General features: G+C 45.7%; 1 protein-coding gene across 4 annotated transcripts in view; it reads left to right on the plus strand.

Annotated features, from left to right (window-relative positions):
- atp8b4 (ATPase phospholipid transporting 8B4) overlaps positions 1 to 21,949 on the plus strand; it is a 363,747-nt gene that overhangs the window by 123,712 nt on the left and 218,086 nt on the right. For 2 of the 4 annotated variants that reach the window (XM_078241378.1, XM_078241379.1), the window contains one exon: positions 752 to 817. In XM_078241378.1, coding sequence (XP_078097504.1) covers positions 790 to 817 — 28 coding nt within the window. In that variant the 5' untranslated portion in view covers positions 752 to 789. Of the gene's footprint in view, positions 1 to 751; positions 818 to 1,270; positions 1,382 to 21,949 lie in introns of those variants that run through there. The other 2 variants (XR_013500782.1, XM_078241377.1) reach the window with 1 other exon arrangement.

The following is a 21,949-nucleotide window of genomic DNA, read 5'->3' on the forward strand; positions in this document are numbered from 1 at the left end:
ACTAGCATATTTATCCTGCTAGTTCCATAGAATCCCTACAGTGCAGAAGGAGGCCATTCAGCCCATCAAGTCTACACCGACCACAATCCCACCTAGGCCCCATTCCCATTACCCCACATATTTACCCTGCTAATCCCCTGACACTAGGGTCAATTTTAGCATGGCCAATCCACCTAACCCGCACATTTTTGGACTGTGGGAGGAAACCCACGCAGACACGGGGGAGAATGTGCAAACTCCACACAGACAGTAACCCGAGGCTGGAATCGAACCCTGATCCCTGGCGCTGCGAGGCAGCAGTGCTAACCACTGTGCCACCCGTGGACGACTGAGTGAAAGAGAAAAGTCAGCCTGATTCCAAAAGTCAACTTTTTGTTGGAGTTTCAAAATCGATTTTCAAAATGGTCTGCAAGTGACATCAAGGAAGGGGGGGCCAGTGGCCTCAAAATATCTAAACTTTGTAAATGTAAAGCTTAGTTTATGTCTAAACGCTGTTAGAAAGGCAAGAAGCTGAACAGGAGACGTTTTGCAATCCTATCTTCCTACAATGTGTTGGGCTAACTAACTTGACTGGTTTTCTTTTACCGTGAGGTGCTCTTTAAAGGCTTCTGCTGGGAAGTTGAATAAAGCTGATGATACAATGGGTTATAATTAGACTGCACTTATGAGCTGTATTTTGTCAGAGTTATTGTGTTACTTAATGTCATTGTGACTTGATGACACGATCCATTTTGTCTTTCCCTCTCTCCAGGCCATCATTTGGGCCCAAATCAAAGGTAACCTGATGCTATGAAGCTCTGTCGGGAGAAATTTATAGGTGAGTAAATCTCCTCCTATTGGAATAGACAGAACACACAGTCCTTGCTGATCTGTTTCTGCCAATTGTTGCGATAAGCGTTTGTCCTCAGCAAACATCATTGTGTGAGCGGGGAAATGCCGTGAGAGCGATAGAGGCTGCAACAACTCACCGAGGCTTTTTATCTGGGAGATTGAGCAGTGTGTGACTGAGGATCCATTATGGAGTGGACAGGCTGCTTTTAACTGCACCACATGCTGGCGTGGAGAGATAAAGTGGATTTGCTCCTCAAGATTATTGCTCCGTGGAGTAATTGGAGATGTGTGCAAGTCACATTTCTCAGCTCACCGCTGCGTCTTCCCCCCCCATAACACTACGGAGTCTGCACTACCTTTAATGTTTCACTTCAGCGGACCGTAAAGTGACCCAAGAGAAACAGCCTCCTCGAGGTTCCATAGCAACCTGTTCAGTTGTTGTCTGTAGTTGTAGGATACTTTCAGTATAGAGCTGCTTGCTTTAAAGGAAAATAGGTGCTTTCGTTGGTGTTACCTATGTGCGTCCTAAGGGTTCAAGTGCAGCCTGCAGGTAGAAATCCTTTTTTTCAAACAGATGTGTTGTCTCTTGTACTTGGTGCCATTGTTAATTTGCATGTTCAGTGGATTATGGAGTTGTGCTTCTTTAAGCTTCAGAACGTTACTTGACTGATGTTTATTTTCCTAGCTGGCATTTAGACCTGGCAATCTCATTGTGCCGTGGAACAGTCGATTCGATACTCTTGCCACTAATTTAACGTAGCGTAGTAAATAATTTGTGTCCCATGAATTGTACATTTTCAGCTCATCTGTCTCAGCCGCTTAAATAATTAAAACCCAATCCTTTCTCTTAATTGCTATCTTTACGTAACTTTTCTCACAGTTACTGGTGGACATTGGAGCCAGTTTAAAATATCAATTTAGTGGAAAACCATTAGTGTTAGCTCCCCAGCTGTACCTGTATTCTAATCCCATTGCATGAAGTAACAAGGTCAGGTATTTTAAATTGATCAGGACTTTTAACCATCTTGCTTTGAAATAGATAGAGTGGGGCCATCTTCAAGGCCTAATCTGGTCCTTTTTTAAAAATTCATTCATGGAATATGGGCGTCGCTGGTGGCCGGCCAGCATTTATTGCCCATCCCTCATTGCCCTCAAGAAGGTGGTGGTGAGCTGCCACCTTGAATTGTTGCAGTCCACATGCTGTGGGTTGACCCACAATGCCGTTAGGGAGAGAATTCCAGGATTCTGACCCAGCGACTGCGAAGGAATGGCGATATATTCCCAAGTCAAGATGGTGAGTGGCTTGGAGGGAAACTTGCAGGTGGTGGTGTTCCCATTTGTCTGCTGCCCTTGTCCTTCTCGATGGAAGTGGTCGTGGGTTTGGAAGGTGCTGTCTAAGGATCTTTGGCGAGTCGCTGCAGTGCATCTTGTAGATAGTACACATTGCTGCTACTGAGCGTCGGTGATGGAGGGATATAATGTTTGTAGATGTGGTGCCAATCAAGCGGGCTGCTTTGTCCTGGATGGTGTTGAGCTTCTTGTGTTGTTGGAACCGCACCCATCCAGGCAAGTGGGGTGTATTCCATCACACTCCTGACTTGTGCCTTGTAGATGGTGGATAGGCTTTGGGGAGTCAGGAGGTGAGTTACTCGCTGCAGTATTCCTAGCCTCTGACCTGCTCTTGTAGCCACTGTGTTTATGTGGTGAGTCCAGTGGAGTTTCTGGTCAATGGTAACCCTAAGGATGTTGACAGTGGGGGATTCAGCGATGGTTACACCATTGAATGTTAAGGGCAGTGGTTAGAGTGTCGCTTATTGGTGATGGATATTGCCTGGCATTTGTGTGGCTAGAATTGATATTGATAAAATGGGTGCGCGAAGCCTGGTCTGTTCTGGCTGGAATAAAATATTGTCTTGTAGCCTCTGTACCTTTGGAGAGTGTGAGCACAGCGGCTCAGCAAAGAAAGGTAGGATCCTCAATAAAAGGGACGAGCTGAAAATCCAGGTTGTAATTTGAATAAACTCAACCCAGGCTTTGTCAACCATTCTTTATGTGTCTTTTCTTATCCTTAGCATCAGCATAAAAATTGCATGCAAACAACTGATGTGCCAGATGTCTTTGTCTGATCTTTGCTACCACTGCCAACGAGACCATAAATAAAACTTTTTTTTTATCCCATCTCATACATATTGCATGGCTTGTTCCGCCCATTCTGAATGAGCTATGTAGTTACATTTGGGGAGAAAATGAGATTGGAAAAGAGAAACCTTTGTTGTGAATTAGCAAGCTGCCTTGTAGCCTCACAAATTACATTTTATAGGGACAAGATTTAGAATGTGAGGGAGAATTCTTATGTAGTTGTAACATCAAGGGTGTTATAGGGACATTGCATCCAATTGCTTTTTACTTTTGAATATTAAGTCCAAAGATGTGCGGGTTAGGTGGATTGACCGTGCTAAGTTGTCCCTTAGTGTCAGGGGGATTAGCTGGGGTAAGTGCATAGGGTTGTGGGGGTAGGACTTGGGTGGGATTGTGGTCAGTGAAGACTCAATGGGCCAAATGGCCTCCTCCTGAACTGTGGGATTCCATGATTGATACTATGAAATGATCTATTTAAATAAATATTCCAATATCAAGACCTATAATGGGGTCATGCCAGTGTATTCGTCCCAAAAAAAGGAATGTATTCTCCCCAAAGAGCTGCCCATCAGGGCTCTCCCATCAACCTCATAGTTTTATCGAAGCTCAGCACAAAGTCGGTCTGTGGATAGAGGTTTTTTGGGGCTTTTATTTTGCTTATTAGCAACATTGGCACTAGTTGCGGAGTGGAATTTCTCCATTACATTTGCTGAACCGCAAATCAAAGGTTCCATAGAAATCATAGAAATCATAGAAACCCTACAGTACAGAAAGAGGCCATTCGGCCCATCGAGTCTGCACCGACCACAATCCCACCCAGGCCCTACCCCCATATCCCTACATAGTTTACCCGCTCATCCCTCTAATCTACGCATCCCAGGACACTAAGGACACAATTTTAGTGTGGCCAATCAACCTAACCCGCACATCTTTGGGCTGTGGGAGGAAACCGGAGCACCCGGAGGAAACCCACGCAGACACGAGGAGAATGTGCAAACTCCACACAGACAGTGACCCAAGCCGGGAATCGAACCCAGGTCCCTGGAGCTGTGAAGCAGCAGTGCTAACCACTGTGCTACCGTGCCGCCCGAGGAGGACAGGTGACCCATTTGCCGATCATACCAGCAATTAGGTGGGAAAGTCTGACTGGCATCTCGTGCGTCTCTGCAGCGAGTGAGCCAGGATTTGGAACTGGCCATTGGAAAAATAAAATCTCTATGCGTGTGTTTATTATAAGTGATTGTTCAGGGCGTTGGTACCAACATGCATCTCAGTCATACTGTGTAAAGTAACCTACCATTTCTCCTAGTTGTTTAATTGAGTTGCCTTTTAATGTACAAAGTGGACTTCTTTCAAGGTATATGGGTTATTTCCTTGATGTACTCTTGTGATCAGTGAAGCATTTATGGATATCAGAATATCGTGTGCAGTGAGGATTTGAACTGTTTAGCATTTTGTATTATTGATAATTACTTCATCCATGGGCGGCACAGTGATTAACACTGCTGCCTCACAGCGCCAGTGACCCGGGTTCAATTCCCGGTCTTGGTTCACTGTCTGTCTGGAGTTTGCACGTTCTCCCCGTGTCTGCGTGCTTTTCCTCCGGGTGCTCCGATTTCCTGCCACAATCCAAAGATGTGCAGGTTAGGTGGATTGGCCAAGCTAAATTGCCCCTTAGTGTCAGGGGATTAGCAGGTGGTTACGTGAGGTTACGGGAGTGGGGCCTGGGTGGGATTGTGGTCGGTGCAGACTCGATGGGCCAAATGGCCTCCTACTGCACCGCAGGGATTCTGTGATTCTATGAAATTAACGTTTGTTTCTGGGTTCCAGTTGCTAGTTCAAGTGAGCAACTGAGGCAATATCATTTTGAGAAGGTGACACTGCTTGGGAAAGCAAAACTGGAGCATTGTTTTCGCTTACAGTGACCTTTTTGGGGGTCCTATTTGTCTGCTCTTAGAACGATTTCTGTATTTTTTGGGGGAAGGTTGTAATTTTTTCCTCGCCCATTATTTTTTAACTGTTTCTCTCTTTTCCTTCCCATGTTTGCTCATGCTGACAACTTGCTGAGATAGGACCCCATTGGCAGTCTCCAAAACCCTGTCAAAGTTCCAAAGCGCACGCAAACTGATGAATCAGAGTAACCGAGATTGAATTTTCATGCTCTTTAACCAGAGCACTCAAGCCAATTGTGCCCCCACTGAGATCCGTTAAGGTAGCACAGATGTGGAATCACATACTCTGTACACCTTAGTACCACAATAGATAATGCTCTACGCACTGAGAGAGCTTTTTCACCCAGCCTATGTTGTGGAAATATTTCTGCTGTCAAAGGTTCAGCTTGCCTGATGTCTTTAAGGTTTGAAGTTTATTTATTAGTGTCACAAGTGGGCTTACATTAACACTGCGGCGAAGTTACTGTGAAAATCCCCTAGTTGCCACACTCCGACGCCTGTTTGAGTACACGGAGGGAGAATTTAGCATGGCCAATGCACTTAACCAGCACGTTTTTCAGACTGTGGGAGGAAACCGGAGCACCCGGAGGAAACACGCGCAGACACAGGGAGAACGTGCAGACTCCACACAGACAGTGACCCAAGCCGGGAATCGAACCCGGGTCCCTGGCACTGTGAGGCAGCAGTGCTAACCACTGTGCCACGGTGCCGCCCTAGCTCAGTGTAAAAGCTCAATATAAGAGTGTTTAGACATATGAAATGGCACGGAAAAATGTGCCCAAGTAGATTTATTTACCAGACTCTGGACCTGATTCAAGATAAACAACGTGTAAAAGGAGAACAAAGAAGTGCGAAGAGGCTCGGTTGAGTGACAGGTGAGGCTCCCTATTCAATCCTCCACCCACTCTCCATTCACTCAGTATCTCTCACTGCGAGGCTCTGACCTGCAGAAACATGACAAAGATACAGCCCCCATCCTTTCACAATACAGCCTTGTGTGGAACTACAGTGTGTTTTAATGGCAGCCCATTTTAATATAGCTGTGACATTTTAAGTCGGAAACGGAAATACAAGATGCTGCTATTAAATCATGAAAAATCCATCATCTTTTGATCAACTTTCAGACTCAGAAATCCAGATCATTAATTTCACTGTTGACAATAATTATTCCCTTGGATTGAAATTAGATTGTAAATGCTTTTTGGCCCATTCTCGTGGTAATTGCTTTACTGTTTTCAAATTGTTGCAGACCAAAATTGTGATAAATTAAATGCGCTGTTAATTGCGATTAGACAGGGGGCAAAGGTTTTATATTTTAAGCACTCGCGACCCAACACCAACTCTCCCTTCCCCAAGTTAATCTGTAATAACAATTCCTTCCTGGGGATTTTAATACACTTGTAATAATGATTAATCCGATACCAAGAAGCTGTGCGCCTAATAAAATAAGTTAGTTCGGAAAAAGTTCTCCTTACTGGTTTGAATGGCGGAGCTATTTAATTAGAAGTGGATTTTGAAGAGTATTGACATGTATTATGACAAAATGTATTTTTAAGACATTCAGATTGGTATTAAAAATTTGTAACAGTAATGTATCCAAGGACATTTCTGGAATTTCAGGTTCATCTGCCTCCAACTATCTTATTTAAAGCCTGCAGCTTTGGGCTGAACATATTGTTCTGTTTGTAGCCAATGACTAGTCGGAACAAAACTCTTGCTTTGACACAAGTGTCTGACAAGAGAGGGCACTATTTGAACTTGTTAAGTTAACTATATTTGAAAATGCATACTGTGCAGGATTCTGTTCATAGAAGCAGTGCAGAAGGAGTCCATTCAGCCCATCGAGCCTGCACCAACAACAATCCCACCCAAGCCCTATCCCCATAACCTCACGCGTATACCCCGCTAATCCCCCTGAGACTAAGGGGCATTTTAGCATGGCCATTCGACCTAACCTGCACATCTTTGGAGTGTGGGAGGAAACCGGAGCACCCGGGGGAAACCCACGCAGACACGGGGACAACATGCAAACTCCACACAGTCAGCTGAGGTTGGAATTCAACCCGGGTCCCTGGGGCTGTGAGGCAGCAGTGCTAGCCACTGTGTCACCGTGCCGCCCTGTCATTTGTAAAAGGTGCTGAATGTCGAAAGAGGTGGTTAAATGGTAAAATGAGAAGACAAAACTGAAACAAAGTATTTGATTTTCTCTCCTCTAATTCCTCTTTTGTACAAGTTGGGCACTTTCCACATGCCCAGTTTCTGGTTGACCTCGGCAATATGCTCCTCCCAGTTTTTGGCACAAGTCCCAGCCACTCTGAACCATATCCCCAGCGCCTTCAGGTAAACTGACCCAATGGTGAAGGGGACAAAGGATCAATCAGCCCAGTTCCCAAAGAACATGGCCTCGCTCTTGCCCCAAAGCCAGTTTGAACTGGTCGCAGACATTCAGGAGTCTGGACACTGACATTGGATCTGAGCCATCCATGTACAGGCAGGCTTTGACCTGCGTGCCTCCGCTGTCTGGAATCGTCACTCTCGTGCCCCAATCCTTCCTGATGGACCTGGCTAAAGGTTCTATGCAACACACTGACAGGACAGAGGAGAGAGGGCAGCCCTGCCTGACACCAGATTTTGGATTCCCACCCACTAATTAAAACCACGTTACTGATATTTGTGCAGAGCAGTTGGATCCAACTGCAGATTCCCTCACCAAATTCCATTTTGGAGCGCACATCCATCATGTAGGTGTGCGATATTCTGTCAAAGGCCTTCTCGTGGTCCAAGCTAATGAGGCAGGTGTCTATCCTCCCGTCCTGCACAGAGCCTCACCACTCAGGGATAAGATGCCTATCAGAGATCTTCCAGCCGGGTACAGCACAGGTCTGGCCAGGGTGGGTCACCAACTCCAGAGCAGACTTGACCCATTGGTGATGACCTTGCCGAGAATTTTATAGTAATGGCAGGATTTTCCAGCTACTCTCGCCTCAAACCCGGAAAATTCAGCCCAAGGTCAATGGACCTTTGCATGGTCTGGATGGCAGGACAGGAAAATTGCCCCCCCTATGTTCAATAATGAAATGGGTCACCAATTTCTTCCCTTTCCTCCTTCCACTTGTAAATGAGGGTAATGATGCCTTTCCTCATGGATTCTGACATGGATCCAGCCAGAAACATACTCTTGTACACTTCCAACAGGTCTGGGCTGATCCAGTCCCACAGAGCCGAACACAACTCAGCCAGTAAGACGCCGCTTCCGGGAGTTTTATTCGTCTCAAAGCACTTGACGTCCTTTGGCGACTCATCCAGAGTTAACGATTTGTTCAAGCTCTCCCACTCACCATCGCCCAAGACCTCCATGCTGCCTGTTGACTTCAGGTTGTTCAGTCCGGCATCGAAGGATTTGTTGATTGTGAGAATGTCAGACTGCGATTACATTACTGAGCCATCTTCTTCCTCCAGGCTGCTGAACGCAGAGCTCTCTCTGTGCACTTGGAGGCCATTAGAGCACAGATAGGCCCAATCCTGTCCAGAGACTTACATCCATCGGGAGAGTAGAAGCCTTGGCCACAGTCTCCAAGGGCGGGATTCTGCAGCCGTTCACGCTGGCAGGATTCTCTGGTCCCGCTGCGGTGAACGGAGATTTGGCCGAGCGTCAAATTCTCCGTCCCCGCGGTGAAGCGTGAACAGCTGGAGAATGCCAGCCAACATCTCGACAATCCATTTAACATCGATGACTAATGTATGGGATCCCTTCCACTTCTTACAGGTGGGTGAAGAAACCTGTGGCTAAATGAATCCAGAAGATGACATTTCACAGCCTCCTTGAATCTGGTGGATAAATAGTTAATTGTTTACACAGGAAAATTGGCCCATATCCTCCTCTTAACTCCAGGAGTGGAACTGTGCTGATTTCTAAATCTGTGGTCCCGGGAGTGCAATGGAATGAGATCACAATGATTGCTGTCTTTGATCATTGCTCATGTTCACTTCAAGAGAACTCAACTCTGATGTTAATAAGTCACCTGGGAAATGGCAGAATGAACTGTTCCTCCATAATTTTCAATTTGTGGAGATAAGCTCAGTCGGGTTTGAAGACCATTTACAGGTTACTGATGAGGCTTAAAACCCCCCAATATGTCTCCGCAAAACAAGCAAAGCTTTTTGTTTAAGATGTAGAAATGCTCGTCTTGTTTCCCATTGGATATATGGCAATCTGTGCTGTCCATGAGGAATCACAAATACGCAGAAAGAATAGTCGTGTTTGTCTGCTGTAATATATTAACTGGGTTCCAGAAGCAGTTTTCCAATATTTGTCACTTTTAATCTCCCCAAATTTTAGCTGTTGTGGCTGTACTTCCTTCAATAATCCTGCAAGTGATTGTCAAACATAGACTGTTGATCGTAGAATCCCTGCAGTGCAGAAGGAGGCCATTCAGCCCATTGAGTCTGCACCAACCACAATCCCACCCAGGCCCTATCCCCATAATCCCATGCATTTACCCTAGCTTGTCCACCTGACACTAAGGGGAAATTTAGCATGGCCAATCCACGTAACCCCGCACATCTTTGGATTGTGGGAGGGAAACAGAGCACCCAGAAGAAACCCAGGTAGACACGGGGAAAATGTGTAAACTCCACACAGACAGTGACCCAAGCCGGGAATCGAACCCAGGTCCCTGGCGCTGTGAGGCAACGATGCTAACCACTGTGCCACCGTGTCGCCCTTTTCTCTTTCAAAGTTGGACAAATTATGTCACTCCTGTGACGAACGTTAACCGCCTTTAGGTTGTGGCAGAGGCGTCAGTGAAGGAATTTGGCCTCTGCCACACTCAATGGCTACTTAAATCTCCACAACCACATTCTCTCTGTATCTACAATAGCTACCATCACTGCTCGACCTATTGTTTTATTCTGCATCCCTTTCCACTCCGTTTTTGATCAACATGGCAAAACTCAGGTCCAGAATGAAAGGCAGTAGAATCCATTTCCAGGCAGGTTATGATTCTACAGTTATATTTCTGCTCTTGTAATGACACCTCTAGCGTCATGGTGGCACAGTTGTTAGCACTGCTGCCTCACAGCGCCAGGGACCCAGATTCAGTTCCGACCTTGGGTGACTGTCTGCGTGGAGTTTGCATGTTCTCCCCGTGTCTGCGTGGGTTTCCTCCGGATGCTCCGGTTTCCTCCCACAGTCCAAAGATGTGCAGGTTAGGTTGGTTGGCCATTTTAAATTGATCTTTAGTGTCGGGGGATTAGCAGGATAAATACGTGGGGACTACGGGGATGGGGTCTGTGTGGGATTGTTGTCATTGCAGACTTGATGGGCCAAATGGCCACCTCCTGCACTGTAGGGATTCTATGATTCTATAAGTTTCGATGAAACTCCCCTGTAAAACTTTGCAGTTGGCTAATGTGTGTAAGAATATTCACTGTCTTCCACGTTTGACAGGCCAGAAAACAGATTTGAATCTCTGGGCAATTATAGGTAGATAGGCACTCAACACTGAGGGTGAAATTCTCCCATGACCCTGCCAGTCAGATTCAATGGTAGCTGGGGCAAGGGCAGAATTTGGCAGGAGTGCAAAAATCAGTTTCATGCCAGTGTGAATTTCCCGAGGTATCTTCCTCTGGTGCCCGCCTTGGTGGACCAGGAAACCCGTTGGAGGCTGGCATGAAGCTGATTTACGTCCTGCTAATGGGATACGGATGAAGAACCCACTCCCGATTCTCTGCGACGCCCGCAGGAATACACACCGGTCCAAAACACACCTGGAACAATGTGACGTGCAGAGGGTCTGACCTGAACAATGCCCGGGGCTGCCTTTGGAGTTGGGGATGGAGGCCACCAGCAACCCTGGATCCCGGAACACCACAGCAATGGGTGTGGGGAGAACATTTACACGTGGAGCTTCCAGATTGACTGTCATTGCAGAATTCCATCTTCCAGCCTCAGAATGTTCCTGGAGATTCCATCTCCATTTTCAGGAGCTAAAACCTCTTTCTTCACTAATGGGTCATGTGATATTGGGTGCCTTTTCAAACATGGCAGCTGGATGTGACAGCAGATGACACACCATCAGCCTGCCCAGCCATTGGTTACGGCACAAATCATCCAGTTGCATGGGTGGCACAGTGACACAGTGGTTAGCACTGCTGCCTCACAGCTCCAGGGACCCGGGTTCAATTCCGGCCTCGGATCACTTTCTGTGTGAAGTTTGCACGTTGTTCCCATGTCTGCTTGGGTTTCCTCCGGGGACTCTAGTTTCCTCCCACACTGTGGATTGGCCATGTTAAATTGCCCCTTCGTGTCAGTGGCGTTAACAGGGTGAATATGTGGAGTTACGGGGATAGAACCTGGGTGGGATTGTTGTTGGTGCAGGCTCGATGGGCCCCTTCAGCACTGTAAGGATTCTATGGTTCTACCACTACTATAATTCACGAGGTCGGGGCCGAAACAAATGATGTGGCTTCCCACCAGCCTGTGAAGTGGGAAACACCCCCGGTTCACGTTCCCGTTTCCCCCCATGGGACTTAGTCCCACATGGGATAATTTAAAGTTCAAAGTTAATTTATTAGTGTCACAAGTAGTCTTACATTAACACTGCAATGAAGTTACTTTGAAAATCCCCTGGCCGCCACACTCCGGCGCCTGTTCGGGTACACTGAGGGAGAATTTAGCACGGCCAATCCACCTAACCAGCACGTCTTTCGGACTGTGGGAAGGAAACCAGAGCACCCGGAGGAAACCCACGCAGACACGGGGAGAACGTGCAGACTCCGCACAGACAGTGACCTGAGCTGGGAATCGAATGGGGGTCCTTGGCGCTGTGAGTCAGCAGTGCGGATTCCACCCACAAGTACAGGCATTGGTCCCTTGTAATGCAGAGCACTTTTCCTTTCCATGTCCCGATGAATTCTTCACTCCAGGTGAGCTTTACAAACTTAATACTGCTTCTGAAAAGTTAAGTTTGTAACTGTAAATTGTAACGTTTTGCCACCTGCTGCTGAACTGGTTGAGTATATCAGTTGGTATCGTCAGCGCAGATGAAAAGCTGTGCTGTTGACGCGGAATGTGCAGTATAGTATGGAAGAAATGAGCACTTGAGCATTTTGCAGAGAATCCAATGAGTGACTATCAGTAAGTGGCTGCTGGGAACTATCGCTCCTGGCACACACTACGGAACGGCATGTCAGGGCAAAGTAACCTTGTCATTGTTTCGTTTACAGATGGATTAAATCTAGTTTCGTAGAGTGAGAGTTTCTTGACTGTGTTTTCATTTCCTGCTCCGCATAATTCCATTCTCTACTTTCAGTTGCCCATCAGGGCTGTACCAGGTGGGAGGCTGTACCTCCCTGTGTAAGTTTTCCTGTCTTTGTGCTTGTTCCCTGAAAACTTCAGCTGATTTTGTTCACTTGACTTTCATCAGTGCTGCTTTCCAAACTCTCAAAGTGAATTTACGAATCTAATTGTTATTTCCTGGCTGAGTTTGGACATGATGTCCAGGCCTGACCCCTTGCTAGACGATGCCTATCCTGGAATAATTCATCTTTTTTCTGGATAGACTGCGGGGTGGTTATGTAAAATATACTTAGTAGCTAGATATCCTTTTAAAATGGATAAATAATTCCAAGCAAAATCAGGGTCGTGTAATGGGAGGAAGATTATTGCAAAAATTTCAGACAACATGAGTTTTAATATCGATCCATAGAATCCTGACAGTGCAGAAGGGGAGCCATTCAGCCTATCGAGTCTGCACCGACTATCCGAAAGAGCATCTTACCCGGGCCCACCCTTCCCTCCCTGTCTCCGTAACCCCGCGCATTTACCATGGCTAATCCACCTTACCTACATATCTTGGGACACTAAGGGGCAATTTAACATGGCTAACCCACCCACCCTACACATCTTTGGATACTGAGGAGCAATTTAGCATGGCCAATCCACCCACTCTACACATCTTTGGATACTAAGGGGCAATTTAGCATGGCCAATCCACCCACCCTTCACATCTTTGGATACTAAGGGGCAATTTAGCATGGCTAATCCACCCACCCTACACATCTTTGGACACTAAGGGGCAATTTACCATGGCCAATCTGCCTAATCTGCACATGTTTGGACTATAGGGGGAAACCGGAGCACCCGAAAGAAACTCTCACAGACATGGGGGGAGAATGTGCAAACTCCACACAGTCATCCAAGCCAGGGATCGAACCCAGGTCCCTGGCCCTGTGAGGCAGCAGTGCTAACCACTGTGCCACCGTGCCACCTAGTAAACTGATAAACACTATGCCAGCGTGCTGCCTTTTAAATGTGTATGCATAAGCATCCAGTTTCTCTTTTACCTCCACTAAATTTAGTGTTACAGATATTTCTAACAGTGGTAGGGGAGTATCAGTAGCTGCACGTGAAGTGTACTTTTGGGACAATTTAAGTTGCATGTGTGACTGAGAAAAGCACTGGTTTTGTGTGTTTTGAGGATCTGATGTATATTGAGATTAGATCTCAAGCTTTGATTAGGTGTCATTCGAACCCTTTGTGGCCCCTGGTTTGTAATAAATTCCTGGCTGAGAGCTGCCTTTTATTTCACTGTGGAATTGTCAGTTTTGTTATTGGTTATACATCAGATGTAAAGTTAAGGAATTAGAAGCACAGCATTGATCTTCTGCTAATGCGCCTGTAGATTCTGGCAGTCAGACTGTTCATCAAAGTAGCTTATGTGCAGTTGTGTATTGTTCCTGTTATTAATGAGTTTCGAGTAGAAACTATTGGTTTGAATGTATTTAATAATCAGAGTTGCTTATCTATTCAGTTTCTATGAGGTTAACACTGCTGCCTCACAGCACCTGGAACCTGGGTTCGATTCCAGCCTTGGGTCACTGTCTGTGTGGAGTTTGCACGTCCTCCCCGTGGGTTTCCTCCGGTTTACTCCCACACTCCAAAGATGCATAAGTTGGGTGTATTGGCCAGGCTAAATTGCCTCTTAGTGTCCCTGGATGTGTAGGTTAGGGGGATTAGCAGGGTAAATATGTGGGGTTACGGGGATAAGATCTGTTGGAGAGTTAGTGCAGGCTCGATGGGCTGAATGGCCTCCTTCTGCACTGTTGAGATTCTATGATTCTAGTGCAGTAATAGTTTTTTACGTCCTTAATGATAGACAAGTAACTCTTCACATCTTTAGCGCACTGGCATTTGTTTTCATATCAATCAGGGGATCAGTGTTAAGGAGCAGCATGAGAAGGGAGATAATCTGGAGGGGAAAGTGGGGGAGTTTCTATATTTTATCTCATCTTCCGTAATATTCCTTCAGATAAATATTATTGAATATTATTTAGCATTCATGTCGAGAGGGCTAGAAGACAAGTGCAGGGATGTACTTCTGAGGCTGTATAAGGCTCTAGTCAGACCCCATTTGGAGTATTGTGAGCAGTTTTGGGCCCCATATCTAAGGAAGGATGTGCTGGCCTTGGAAAGGGTCCAGAGGAGGTTCACAAGAATGCTCCCTGGAATGAAGAGCTTGTCGTATGAGGAACGGTTGAGGACTCTGGGTCTGTACTCATTGGAGGATGAGGGGGGATCTTATTGAAACTTACAGGATACTGCGAGGCCTGGATAGAATGGACGTGGAGAGGATGTTTCCACTAGTAGGAAAAACTAGAACCACAACCTCAGGTGAAAGGGACGATCCTTTAAAACAGAGATGAGGAGGAATTTCTTCAGCCAGAGAGTGGTGAATCTGTGGAACTGTTTGCCACAGAAGGCTGTGGAGGCCAGGTCATTGAGTCTCTTTAAGACAGAGATAGATAGGTTCTTGATTAATAAGGGGATCAGGGGTTATGGGGAAAAGGCAGGAGAATGGGGATGAGAAAAAAAATCAGCCATGATTGAATGGCGGAGCAGACTCGATGGGCCGAGTGGCCTAATTCTGCTCTTGCATCTCAATGTCTCATGGAGTTTTATTGACCCAACAGGAAGAGTTGGGAAGAGAATGCAATGTGTTGAATGGATGGAGAGCATTGGGGGCTGGAGAACCCAAATGAGGTGTTCACTGAACGGGAAGAGGAAAGCTGCCAGATTGATCTCCCCTATTGATTTTACTTCAAGGTATTTCTTTGCTCAAGAGTAATTCCACAAATAATTTGAAAAGGAATGGAATTTAAGGGTGGCCAAATGCAAGAGGCCTTTGCAATTCCCTAACTAGTCAATGACTTCAATGGAACTTTAAGTGTCCACTGAGAGAGGAGGATTGTCTAGCTGACACCGGAGCTGTGATGATTCTTTACTTGCTTTCTTTCCCCTGCTTTATTTGTCTTCGTATCCTTTATGCGGTTATCAAGGCAGAAGAGCTTACAAATTTGATACAAGAACAGCAGCATGAAATGTGAAAACATAATTCATCCTGTGCAACTTTGCCATTTCCATAGACCTTGGTTTCAATGTCATTAATTGTAAAGGGATCAGTTGAAGACAAACGGGTGAATTTTCCCATTCTGCCCGCCATGTGAATCGTAGCGGGTGAGGCGCGGACCATGCAAAGGTCCGTTGAAGTTGGGCAGGATTTTCCAGTCTTGGGGCAGAAAATCTTGCCCAAACTGGGCGTCAGCATCCGAAGTAGGACTACTGAAATTTTGGAAGAATAAAAACTCTTCCATACAGGATTACTATTTGACTGAATAACAGAGTTCAGTATTTCCCAAATTAATTCTCAATCTAATAAAGCACACTTGAGGGGCGGTTGGACTGTGAGTTAACCTTCCACGTGTTGGGTTGAACAACGGCCAAAAAGTAAGCAGGCCAAAATCTTCCTTCCAGCAGAATTTTCCAGGCCCGTTTTGAGAAACTGTTGTGCCTTTCGAAAGCACACTATGTGTGGGTGAGTATGTTGTTGCACTTTGTTCATTGGCATGGCTGCTCAAACACTGGGCAGCAATGAGAGTTAACAGATGAGGCCGTTGGTTTTGGCTCTTGTGCTTTGTTTGGGCCAAGGCGTCCATAAGGGTGGAAAATTTCACGAGCTTTCTAGCGTTTGTGAAGATCAAAGTATATTACTTCCCCCAAACTGAGTGGAGCGACGAAAATAGTTCAATTTTATGTTTGTTATTCCAAGCTTAAAACGTTCCAGTTGGGAGCCCGAAACGCTTGCATGAAAATTGCCTTTGGGACTACTTTCTAGCCAATTCTGCCAGCTGAAAAACAGTAACAATAAGGGGCGGCACACTGCTGCCTCACAGTGCCAGGGATCTGGGTTCGATTCCCGGCTTGGGTCACTTTCTGTGCGGCGTTTCTCCCCGTGTCAGCGTGGGTTTCCTCCAGGTGATCCGGTTTCCTCCCACAGTCCAAAGATGTGCAGGTTAGGTGGATTGGCCATGCTAAATTGTCCAATAGTGTCAGGGGGACTAGCAGGGTAAATACGTGGGGTTACGGGGATAGGGGCTGGTAGGGATTGTGTTCTATGCAGACTCGATGGGCCGAATGGCCCCCTTCTGCACTGTAGGGATTCTATGATTCTCAGTAGAAATTTGGGTTGTGGGATCTTTTTAACCCACTCGGGCAGAGTAGCTGTTCCAGCTTTGGAAAAAATACTGCTGAAAGCTACCAGATTGGCAACTAATCCTTGGACTCAGGGAGCTGGATTTTCATCCTGAATGCGGGTAGCAGGAATCGGGAAAGGTCTTGGCTCAGCAAGCCCGCCTTGGGAGCAAGTGCCAACAACGGTAGTGGAGATGGGCACAGCACCCAGTGGGTGTTGAGGCGAGTGGTTTAATCTTCATCCCAGTTACAATAAAATAAATAAAAAGAAAAATCAGCCCTCTTTCCCTCACTTCTTACATCCCCTTACGCCTCAAAGACTCCCCAAGCCTTATCGAAGCCCATTCATGCTCCCCCATGCCCCCACCCACCCTGCATACCCTTCATGCCAAATTATGGCACTTCCATGTCCATTCACCCACTATCCACTCTGTCCGCAATGGAAGAATCCTATAGTAACAAGATGAGCGAAAAATCTTTTTTAAAAAAAGCAATCATAACTTCCTTAACAAATACTGTTTTACTACAGCCCTATAAAAGTGTCAATCTTCCAGACCTTTAAAAGTATCAATTGCAGAAATTAGGTGCACCTGACAAAGTGCATTGTAACTTTACACTCTTGAGTAATAAACTGTATGCAACGTGCTCAGAGAAAGAGCTGTCGATCAGGCAGTCTTTTCCCAGGGGCACAGCTGTTTCAACAGTCTAATGGATGTCTAGGTTCTCAGCCAAGCCTCCTTATGCACTCCATCCATATGTGTCATTTTAAAAAGTCAACCTACTAGGCTGATTTTCTTGGATGCCTTCAGTAATGTGGCTCAAATTATGTTGCAGTGGCTACGCAACATTACACTTTAAAACAAATCTGTGAAGGTCAGTAAATCGATCTGTCCATTTGGAAACGTACTGCTACGTATGTCAATTCATCAATTTGTAAACAAAATTACATCGTGAAATATGATTTTTTGAGATTCTTTCTAAAACAAAATTTGGAAAGCTAGTCCAATTTATTGCAGTAATAGACTACCCACTTCTGAAATAATATTGAGTGTACATAGCCAATGGTTAGTTAACCATATACATGTAACATCTTTGTTTTGCACAGTAGCCTTCGGTACTTTGTATAAGTCTTTTAAGTTTATTTATTAGTGTCACAAGTAGGCTTACATTAACACTGCAATGAAATTACTGTGAAAATTCCCTGGTCGCCACACTCCGGCACCTGTTCGGGTACACTGAGGGAGAATTTAGCATGGCCAATGCACCCTAACCAGCACGCTTTTGGACTGTGGGAGGAAACCGGAGCACCCAGAGGAAACCCAGGCAGACACGGAGAACATGCAGACTCCGGGCAGCATGATGGCACAGTGGTTAGCACTGCTGCCTCTCAGCGCCAGGGACCAGGGTTCGATTCCAGCTCTTGGGTGACTGTCTGTGCGGAGTGTGTGTAATTTCATAAAAACTTAATTGCAGTGTTGATGTAAGCTTACTTGTGACACTAATAAATAAACTGACAGTGACCCAAGATGGAGATCGAACCCGGGTCCCTGCCGCTGTGAGGCAGCAGTGATGACCATTGTGCCACTGATATACCTTTGACAAAATATTTTAAATATAATTTGAAGACTATTTGAATATTGTAACTATAGTAACTATTTGAATATTGGTGCACTTTCTTAATTCAATAAATCTGACCAGTTGTGTTGAGAGTTTTGCGAAGTCAGGAGTCTTTCGTGTTGGCAAACATTGGCTGTTGAATAATGTCACACGGTTCTGCTTGTTTAGCAAGGCCATGAAACCCTATGAATGTTTATATTTACTTCCTGGCAGAGAATTTCCATAGACTGGGCCAAAACATCCCTCTCCAATAATTCACATGGAAAGTTAAAGTGGGCACGGTCTGCAGTTGTGATGCACAAAGCCTAAAAATGGTAGATGTACCTTTAAATTAATTTTCAAAGCAGCAGCTTGGGTGGGTGAAGTTTGTGTCCCGGGATAGGGGGAATCATAATGCTGGGAAATGGAACAGCAGCTAACTCTAGACGGCCAGTGCCAGTATTAAGGGCGCCCGGATCAAGTTGAAGTTCTTAGTCAAGTAAATCTCCCTCTATCCTGCCTCGCTCACGATCTCGGAAGAATATCGTCCACGTGTGATGTTTCTTACTTTGCGCACCTGTCCTTGTGACTTTTTGAACTGATCACTTATAGAGACAGGCTCGTGTGATGCCCAGGCACAAGTAGTTTGAGAAAATACTAATCGAATGCTTTTAAAAAGAAATTCCACCAATTTGTTTTTTTTTAAAGTCAACCCAGGAAGCTGACTTTTTTCAGCAGTATTGTGGCTTAAATTAAGTTGCATTGTCCACGTGATTTTTCACTTTAAATCAGACCTGTACAGATCAGTAAATCCAATTGCCATCTTGCAAAAGTAGTGCCAATGTTGGAATCCTGTTGCAATGACGTGTGTGCTTTCGCTTGTGAGTAACAGCAATTGTCACTCATTGGGGAAAGATTAGCGAAAGATCCCCTCCAGGCCCTATCCCCACAACCCCACACATTTACCCCGCTATTCCCTCTAACCTACACATCCCCAGGACACTATGGGCAACTTAGCACAGCCTAATATATAAGAACTGGTTTACACCGGGGTGCTGAGGAAGAAGGGAGTCCGTGCCGGTGTTTTGTGAGTGAACTTGTGTTAAACCAGGCTCCTGATTCATCCTTTACTCAATGAACAATAGACGCCAGTCCATCAACGTTTGAAATTAAATTGTAAGGTCTAGATTGAGTGGTCACGCGAAAACGTAATGACACGGCTACATCAGAGGTCACGTGGCGGGAGAATGGATGTCATCCCTGGGAGCACAGGCACATGTGTCGTATGTAGCTGTTGAACTTGGGAATAAACTACCTTTGTTGGAAGTCCTAATGTCGGTGATTTAAGGAACCCACAAAGTTCTACAAAAGGTATGACTTTGTCCGGTTCCTTTTAAAACAAAATTTGGAAAGCTTGGCTTTCTCCAATAGTGAAATGTCGTTGAGCTCATATTCTCATAGAATCCCTACATTGCAAAAAGGAGGCCATTCAGCCCATCGAGCCTGCACCTACAAAAATCCCACCCAGGCCCGTAACACCATGTATTTACCCTGCTTATGCCCCAGACCCTGAGGGGCAATTTTGCATGTCCAATCAGCGTAACCTAATCCATAACCCTGCGCATTTATCATGGCCAATCCACCTAACCTGCACAACTTTGGACTGTGGGACGAAACCGGAGCACTTGGAGGAAACCCAGGCAGAGAACGCGCAAATTCCACACAGGCTGTCACCCAAGACCAGAATCGAACCCAGGTCCCTGGTGCTGTGAGGCAACAGTGCTAGCCACTGTGCCACCGTGTCGCCTCTGTTCAATATTTAGTTGTATGAATGAAAAAAGAAATGAATCTTCTCCCAGCCCTTGCTCTGGATGTTCAGTGGTGGGAAGTAATGCAGCTTAATAATTGTTTCCAGCCTTGACTTGCTGTGTGTTCGTTCAGTCCACCATTAGAAATGGAGGAAGATCAGGTGTAACAACCAAAGAAGATTAGATTACAAGGAGATGTTAAGGATATATTCCTGAGTTATTCTATCACACAGGTAGGAATCGTGCAGTGAGAGTCAAATCCAGTAAAAGGAAGACATTCAGATTACTTATGGGAATGACTGGTCACACTGAGGAAGAGGAATTGTCTTTGATTTGAGAGATTGGATGAACTCGGTTTGTTCTCACTGGAATGATGGAGGTTGAGGGGTGACCTGACAGAAGTTTACAAGATTATGAGTGGCATGGACAGAGTGGAGAGTTAGATGCTCTTTCCTAGGGTAGAAAAATCAAGTACCAGGGGGCATAGGTTTAAGATGCATGGGGAAATGTTTAGAGGAGATGTGTGAGGCAAGCTTTTACACAGAAGGTGGTGAATGTCTGGAGCCCGGGGAGGCGGTGGGAGCAGGTACGATAGCGGCATTTAAGGGGCAACTAGACAAATACATGAATAGGATGTGAATGGAAGGATACGGATTCTGTAAGGTTTTAATTTAGGCAGGCATCATGATTGGCGCAGGCCTGGAGGGCCGAAGGGCCGGTTCCTGTGCTGTACTGTTTTTTGATTTGATTTATTATTGTCACATGTATTAGTACACAGTGAAAAGTATCGTTTCTTGCGCGCCATACTGACAAAGCACACCGTAACACAGGCTGGAAGACAAATGAGAAATGCAGAAAACTGTGGACGCAAGAAATCTGAAATAAAAATAGAAAGTGCTGGAATCACTCAAGTCTGGCAGCGTTAACGAAGAGAGAAACTTTAGAGTTCATGTTTCAGGTCAAGGACCTTTATCAGAACTAGGAAAAGTTAAAGTTGTAATAGGTTCCGAACAAGCTGAGTGGCTGTGAAAATTATGCTATAAATGTAAATGCTTTTCCTTTTTATCTTTTTGATTTTTCTTTGCCATTTTTTCAGTCTGTCTTTCAGCCTCTCTCAGCGGAAAATTCCGTTCTCCGCTGATGTGAGGTGAGAAAACCGGTGGGTGGCTTACCGACCGCGCAGGCAGCTTTTCTGGCCAGATAATCCAGCGCTCTGCAGAAGCAATTGACGGGCGTAACCCACACTATCCTGCTGGCAGAGCGGGGCCAGAGAAAGCTGGCAATGCCGGGAATCCCAGGGCACTGTCTTTAAAGAGCACCCCAATCTCCAAGAGAAAAAATAGGAACCATTCCCACCCCCCCGCCCCCCCCCACCCCCCCCGCACACACCCGGGTATGGAGAACCACCTCCACATACCCAGGGAGACTCCCACACGCTGCATTAAATTTGATAGTCGACTATTTTAACACCATTTACAATAGTGCACAAAGGAACTAATATGCATACGTGATCCAGTGTGCTACCAGGGGAAATTAAGCTTCCTATTTATGACATTCCTGTAAAAGCCTCCATGTTGCTCCACACCGTCCATTTGGATCTTCGAAGCTGCCATCCTCCTCCTCTTCCATTATTTGTAGCACTGATGGGTACCTGGGGAATTAGACCAAATCCATCTTGTCATTGCTTTAAATTCAGCTCCCAAGGATGCAGTTGCCTTTTCAATCATTGCTGACTCCTTCTCTTCGCGTAGGGATTGAGGGCTTCTGCAAAACATTCCATTCCTGAAGATTTCTTTCCTTGATTTTCTCCATTTATGACCCTTATTTACCCATTTAACTTGCACTTGCATCTCATCGAGTTTGTAAAGTAATAGGTTTATTTATTAGTGTCGCAAGTGGGCTTACATTAACACTGCAATGAAGTTACTGTGAAAATCCCCTAGTCGCCGCACTCCGGCACCTGTTCGGGTTACACTGAGGGAGAATTTAGCATGGCCAATGCACCTAACCAGCACGTCTTTCAGACTGTGGGAGGAAACCGGAGCACCCGGAGGAAACCCACGCAGACGCTGTGCTCGAAGTGAACCAAGTCA

Source organism: Mustelus asterias, chromosome 24 (assembly GCF_964213995.1).
Source record: "Mustelus asterias chromosome 24, sMusAst1.hap1.1, whole genome shotgun sequence".
Lineage (NCBI taxonomy): Eukaryota > Metazoa > Chordata > Chondrichthyes > Carcharhiniformes > Triakidae > Mustelus > Mustelus asterias.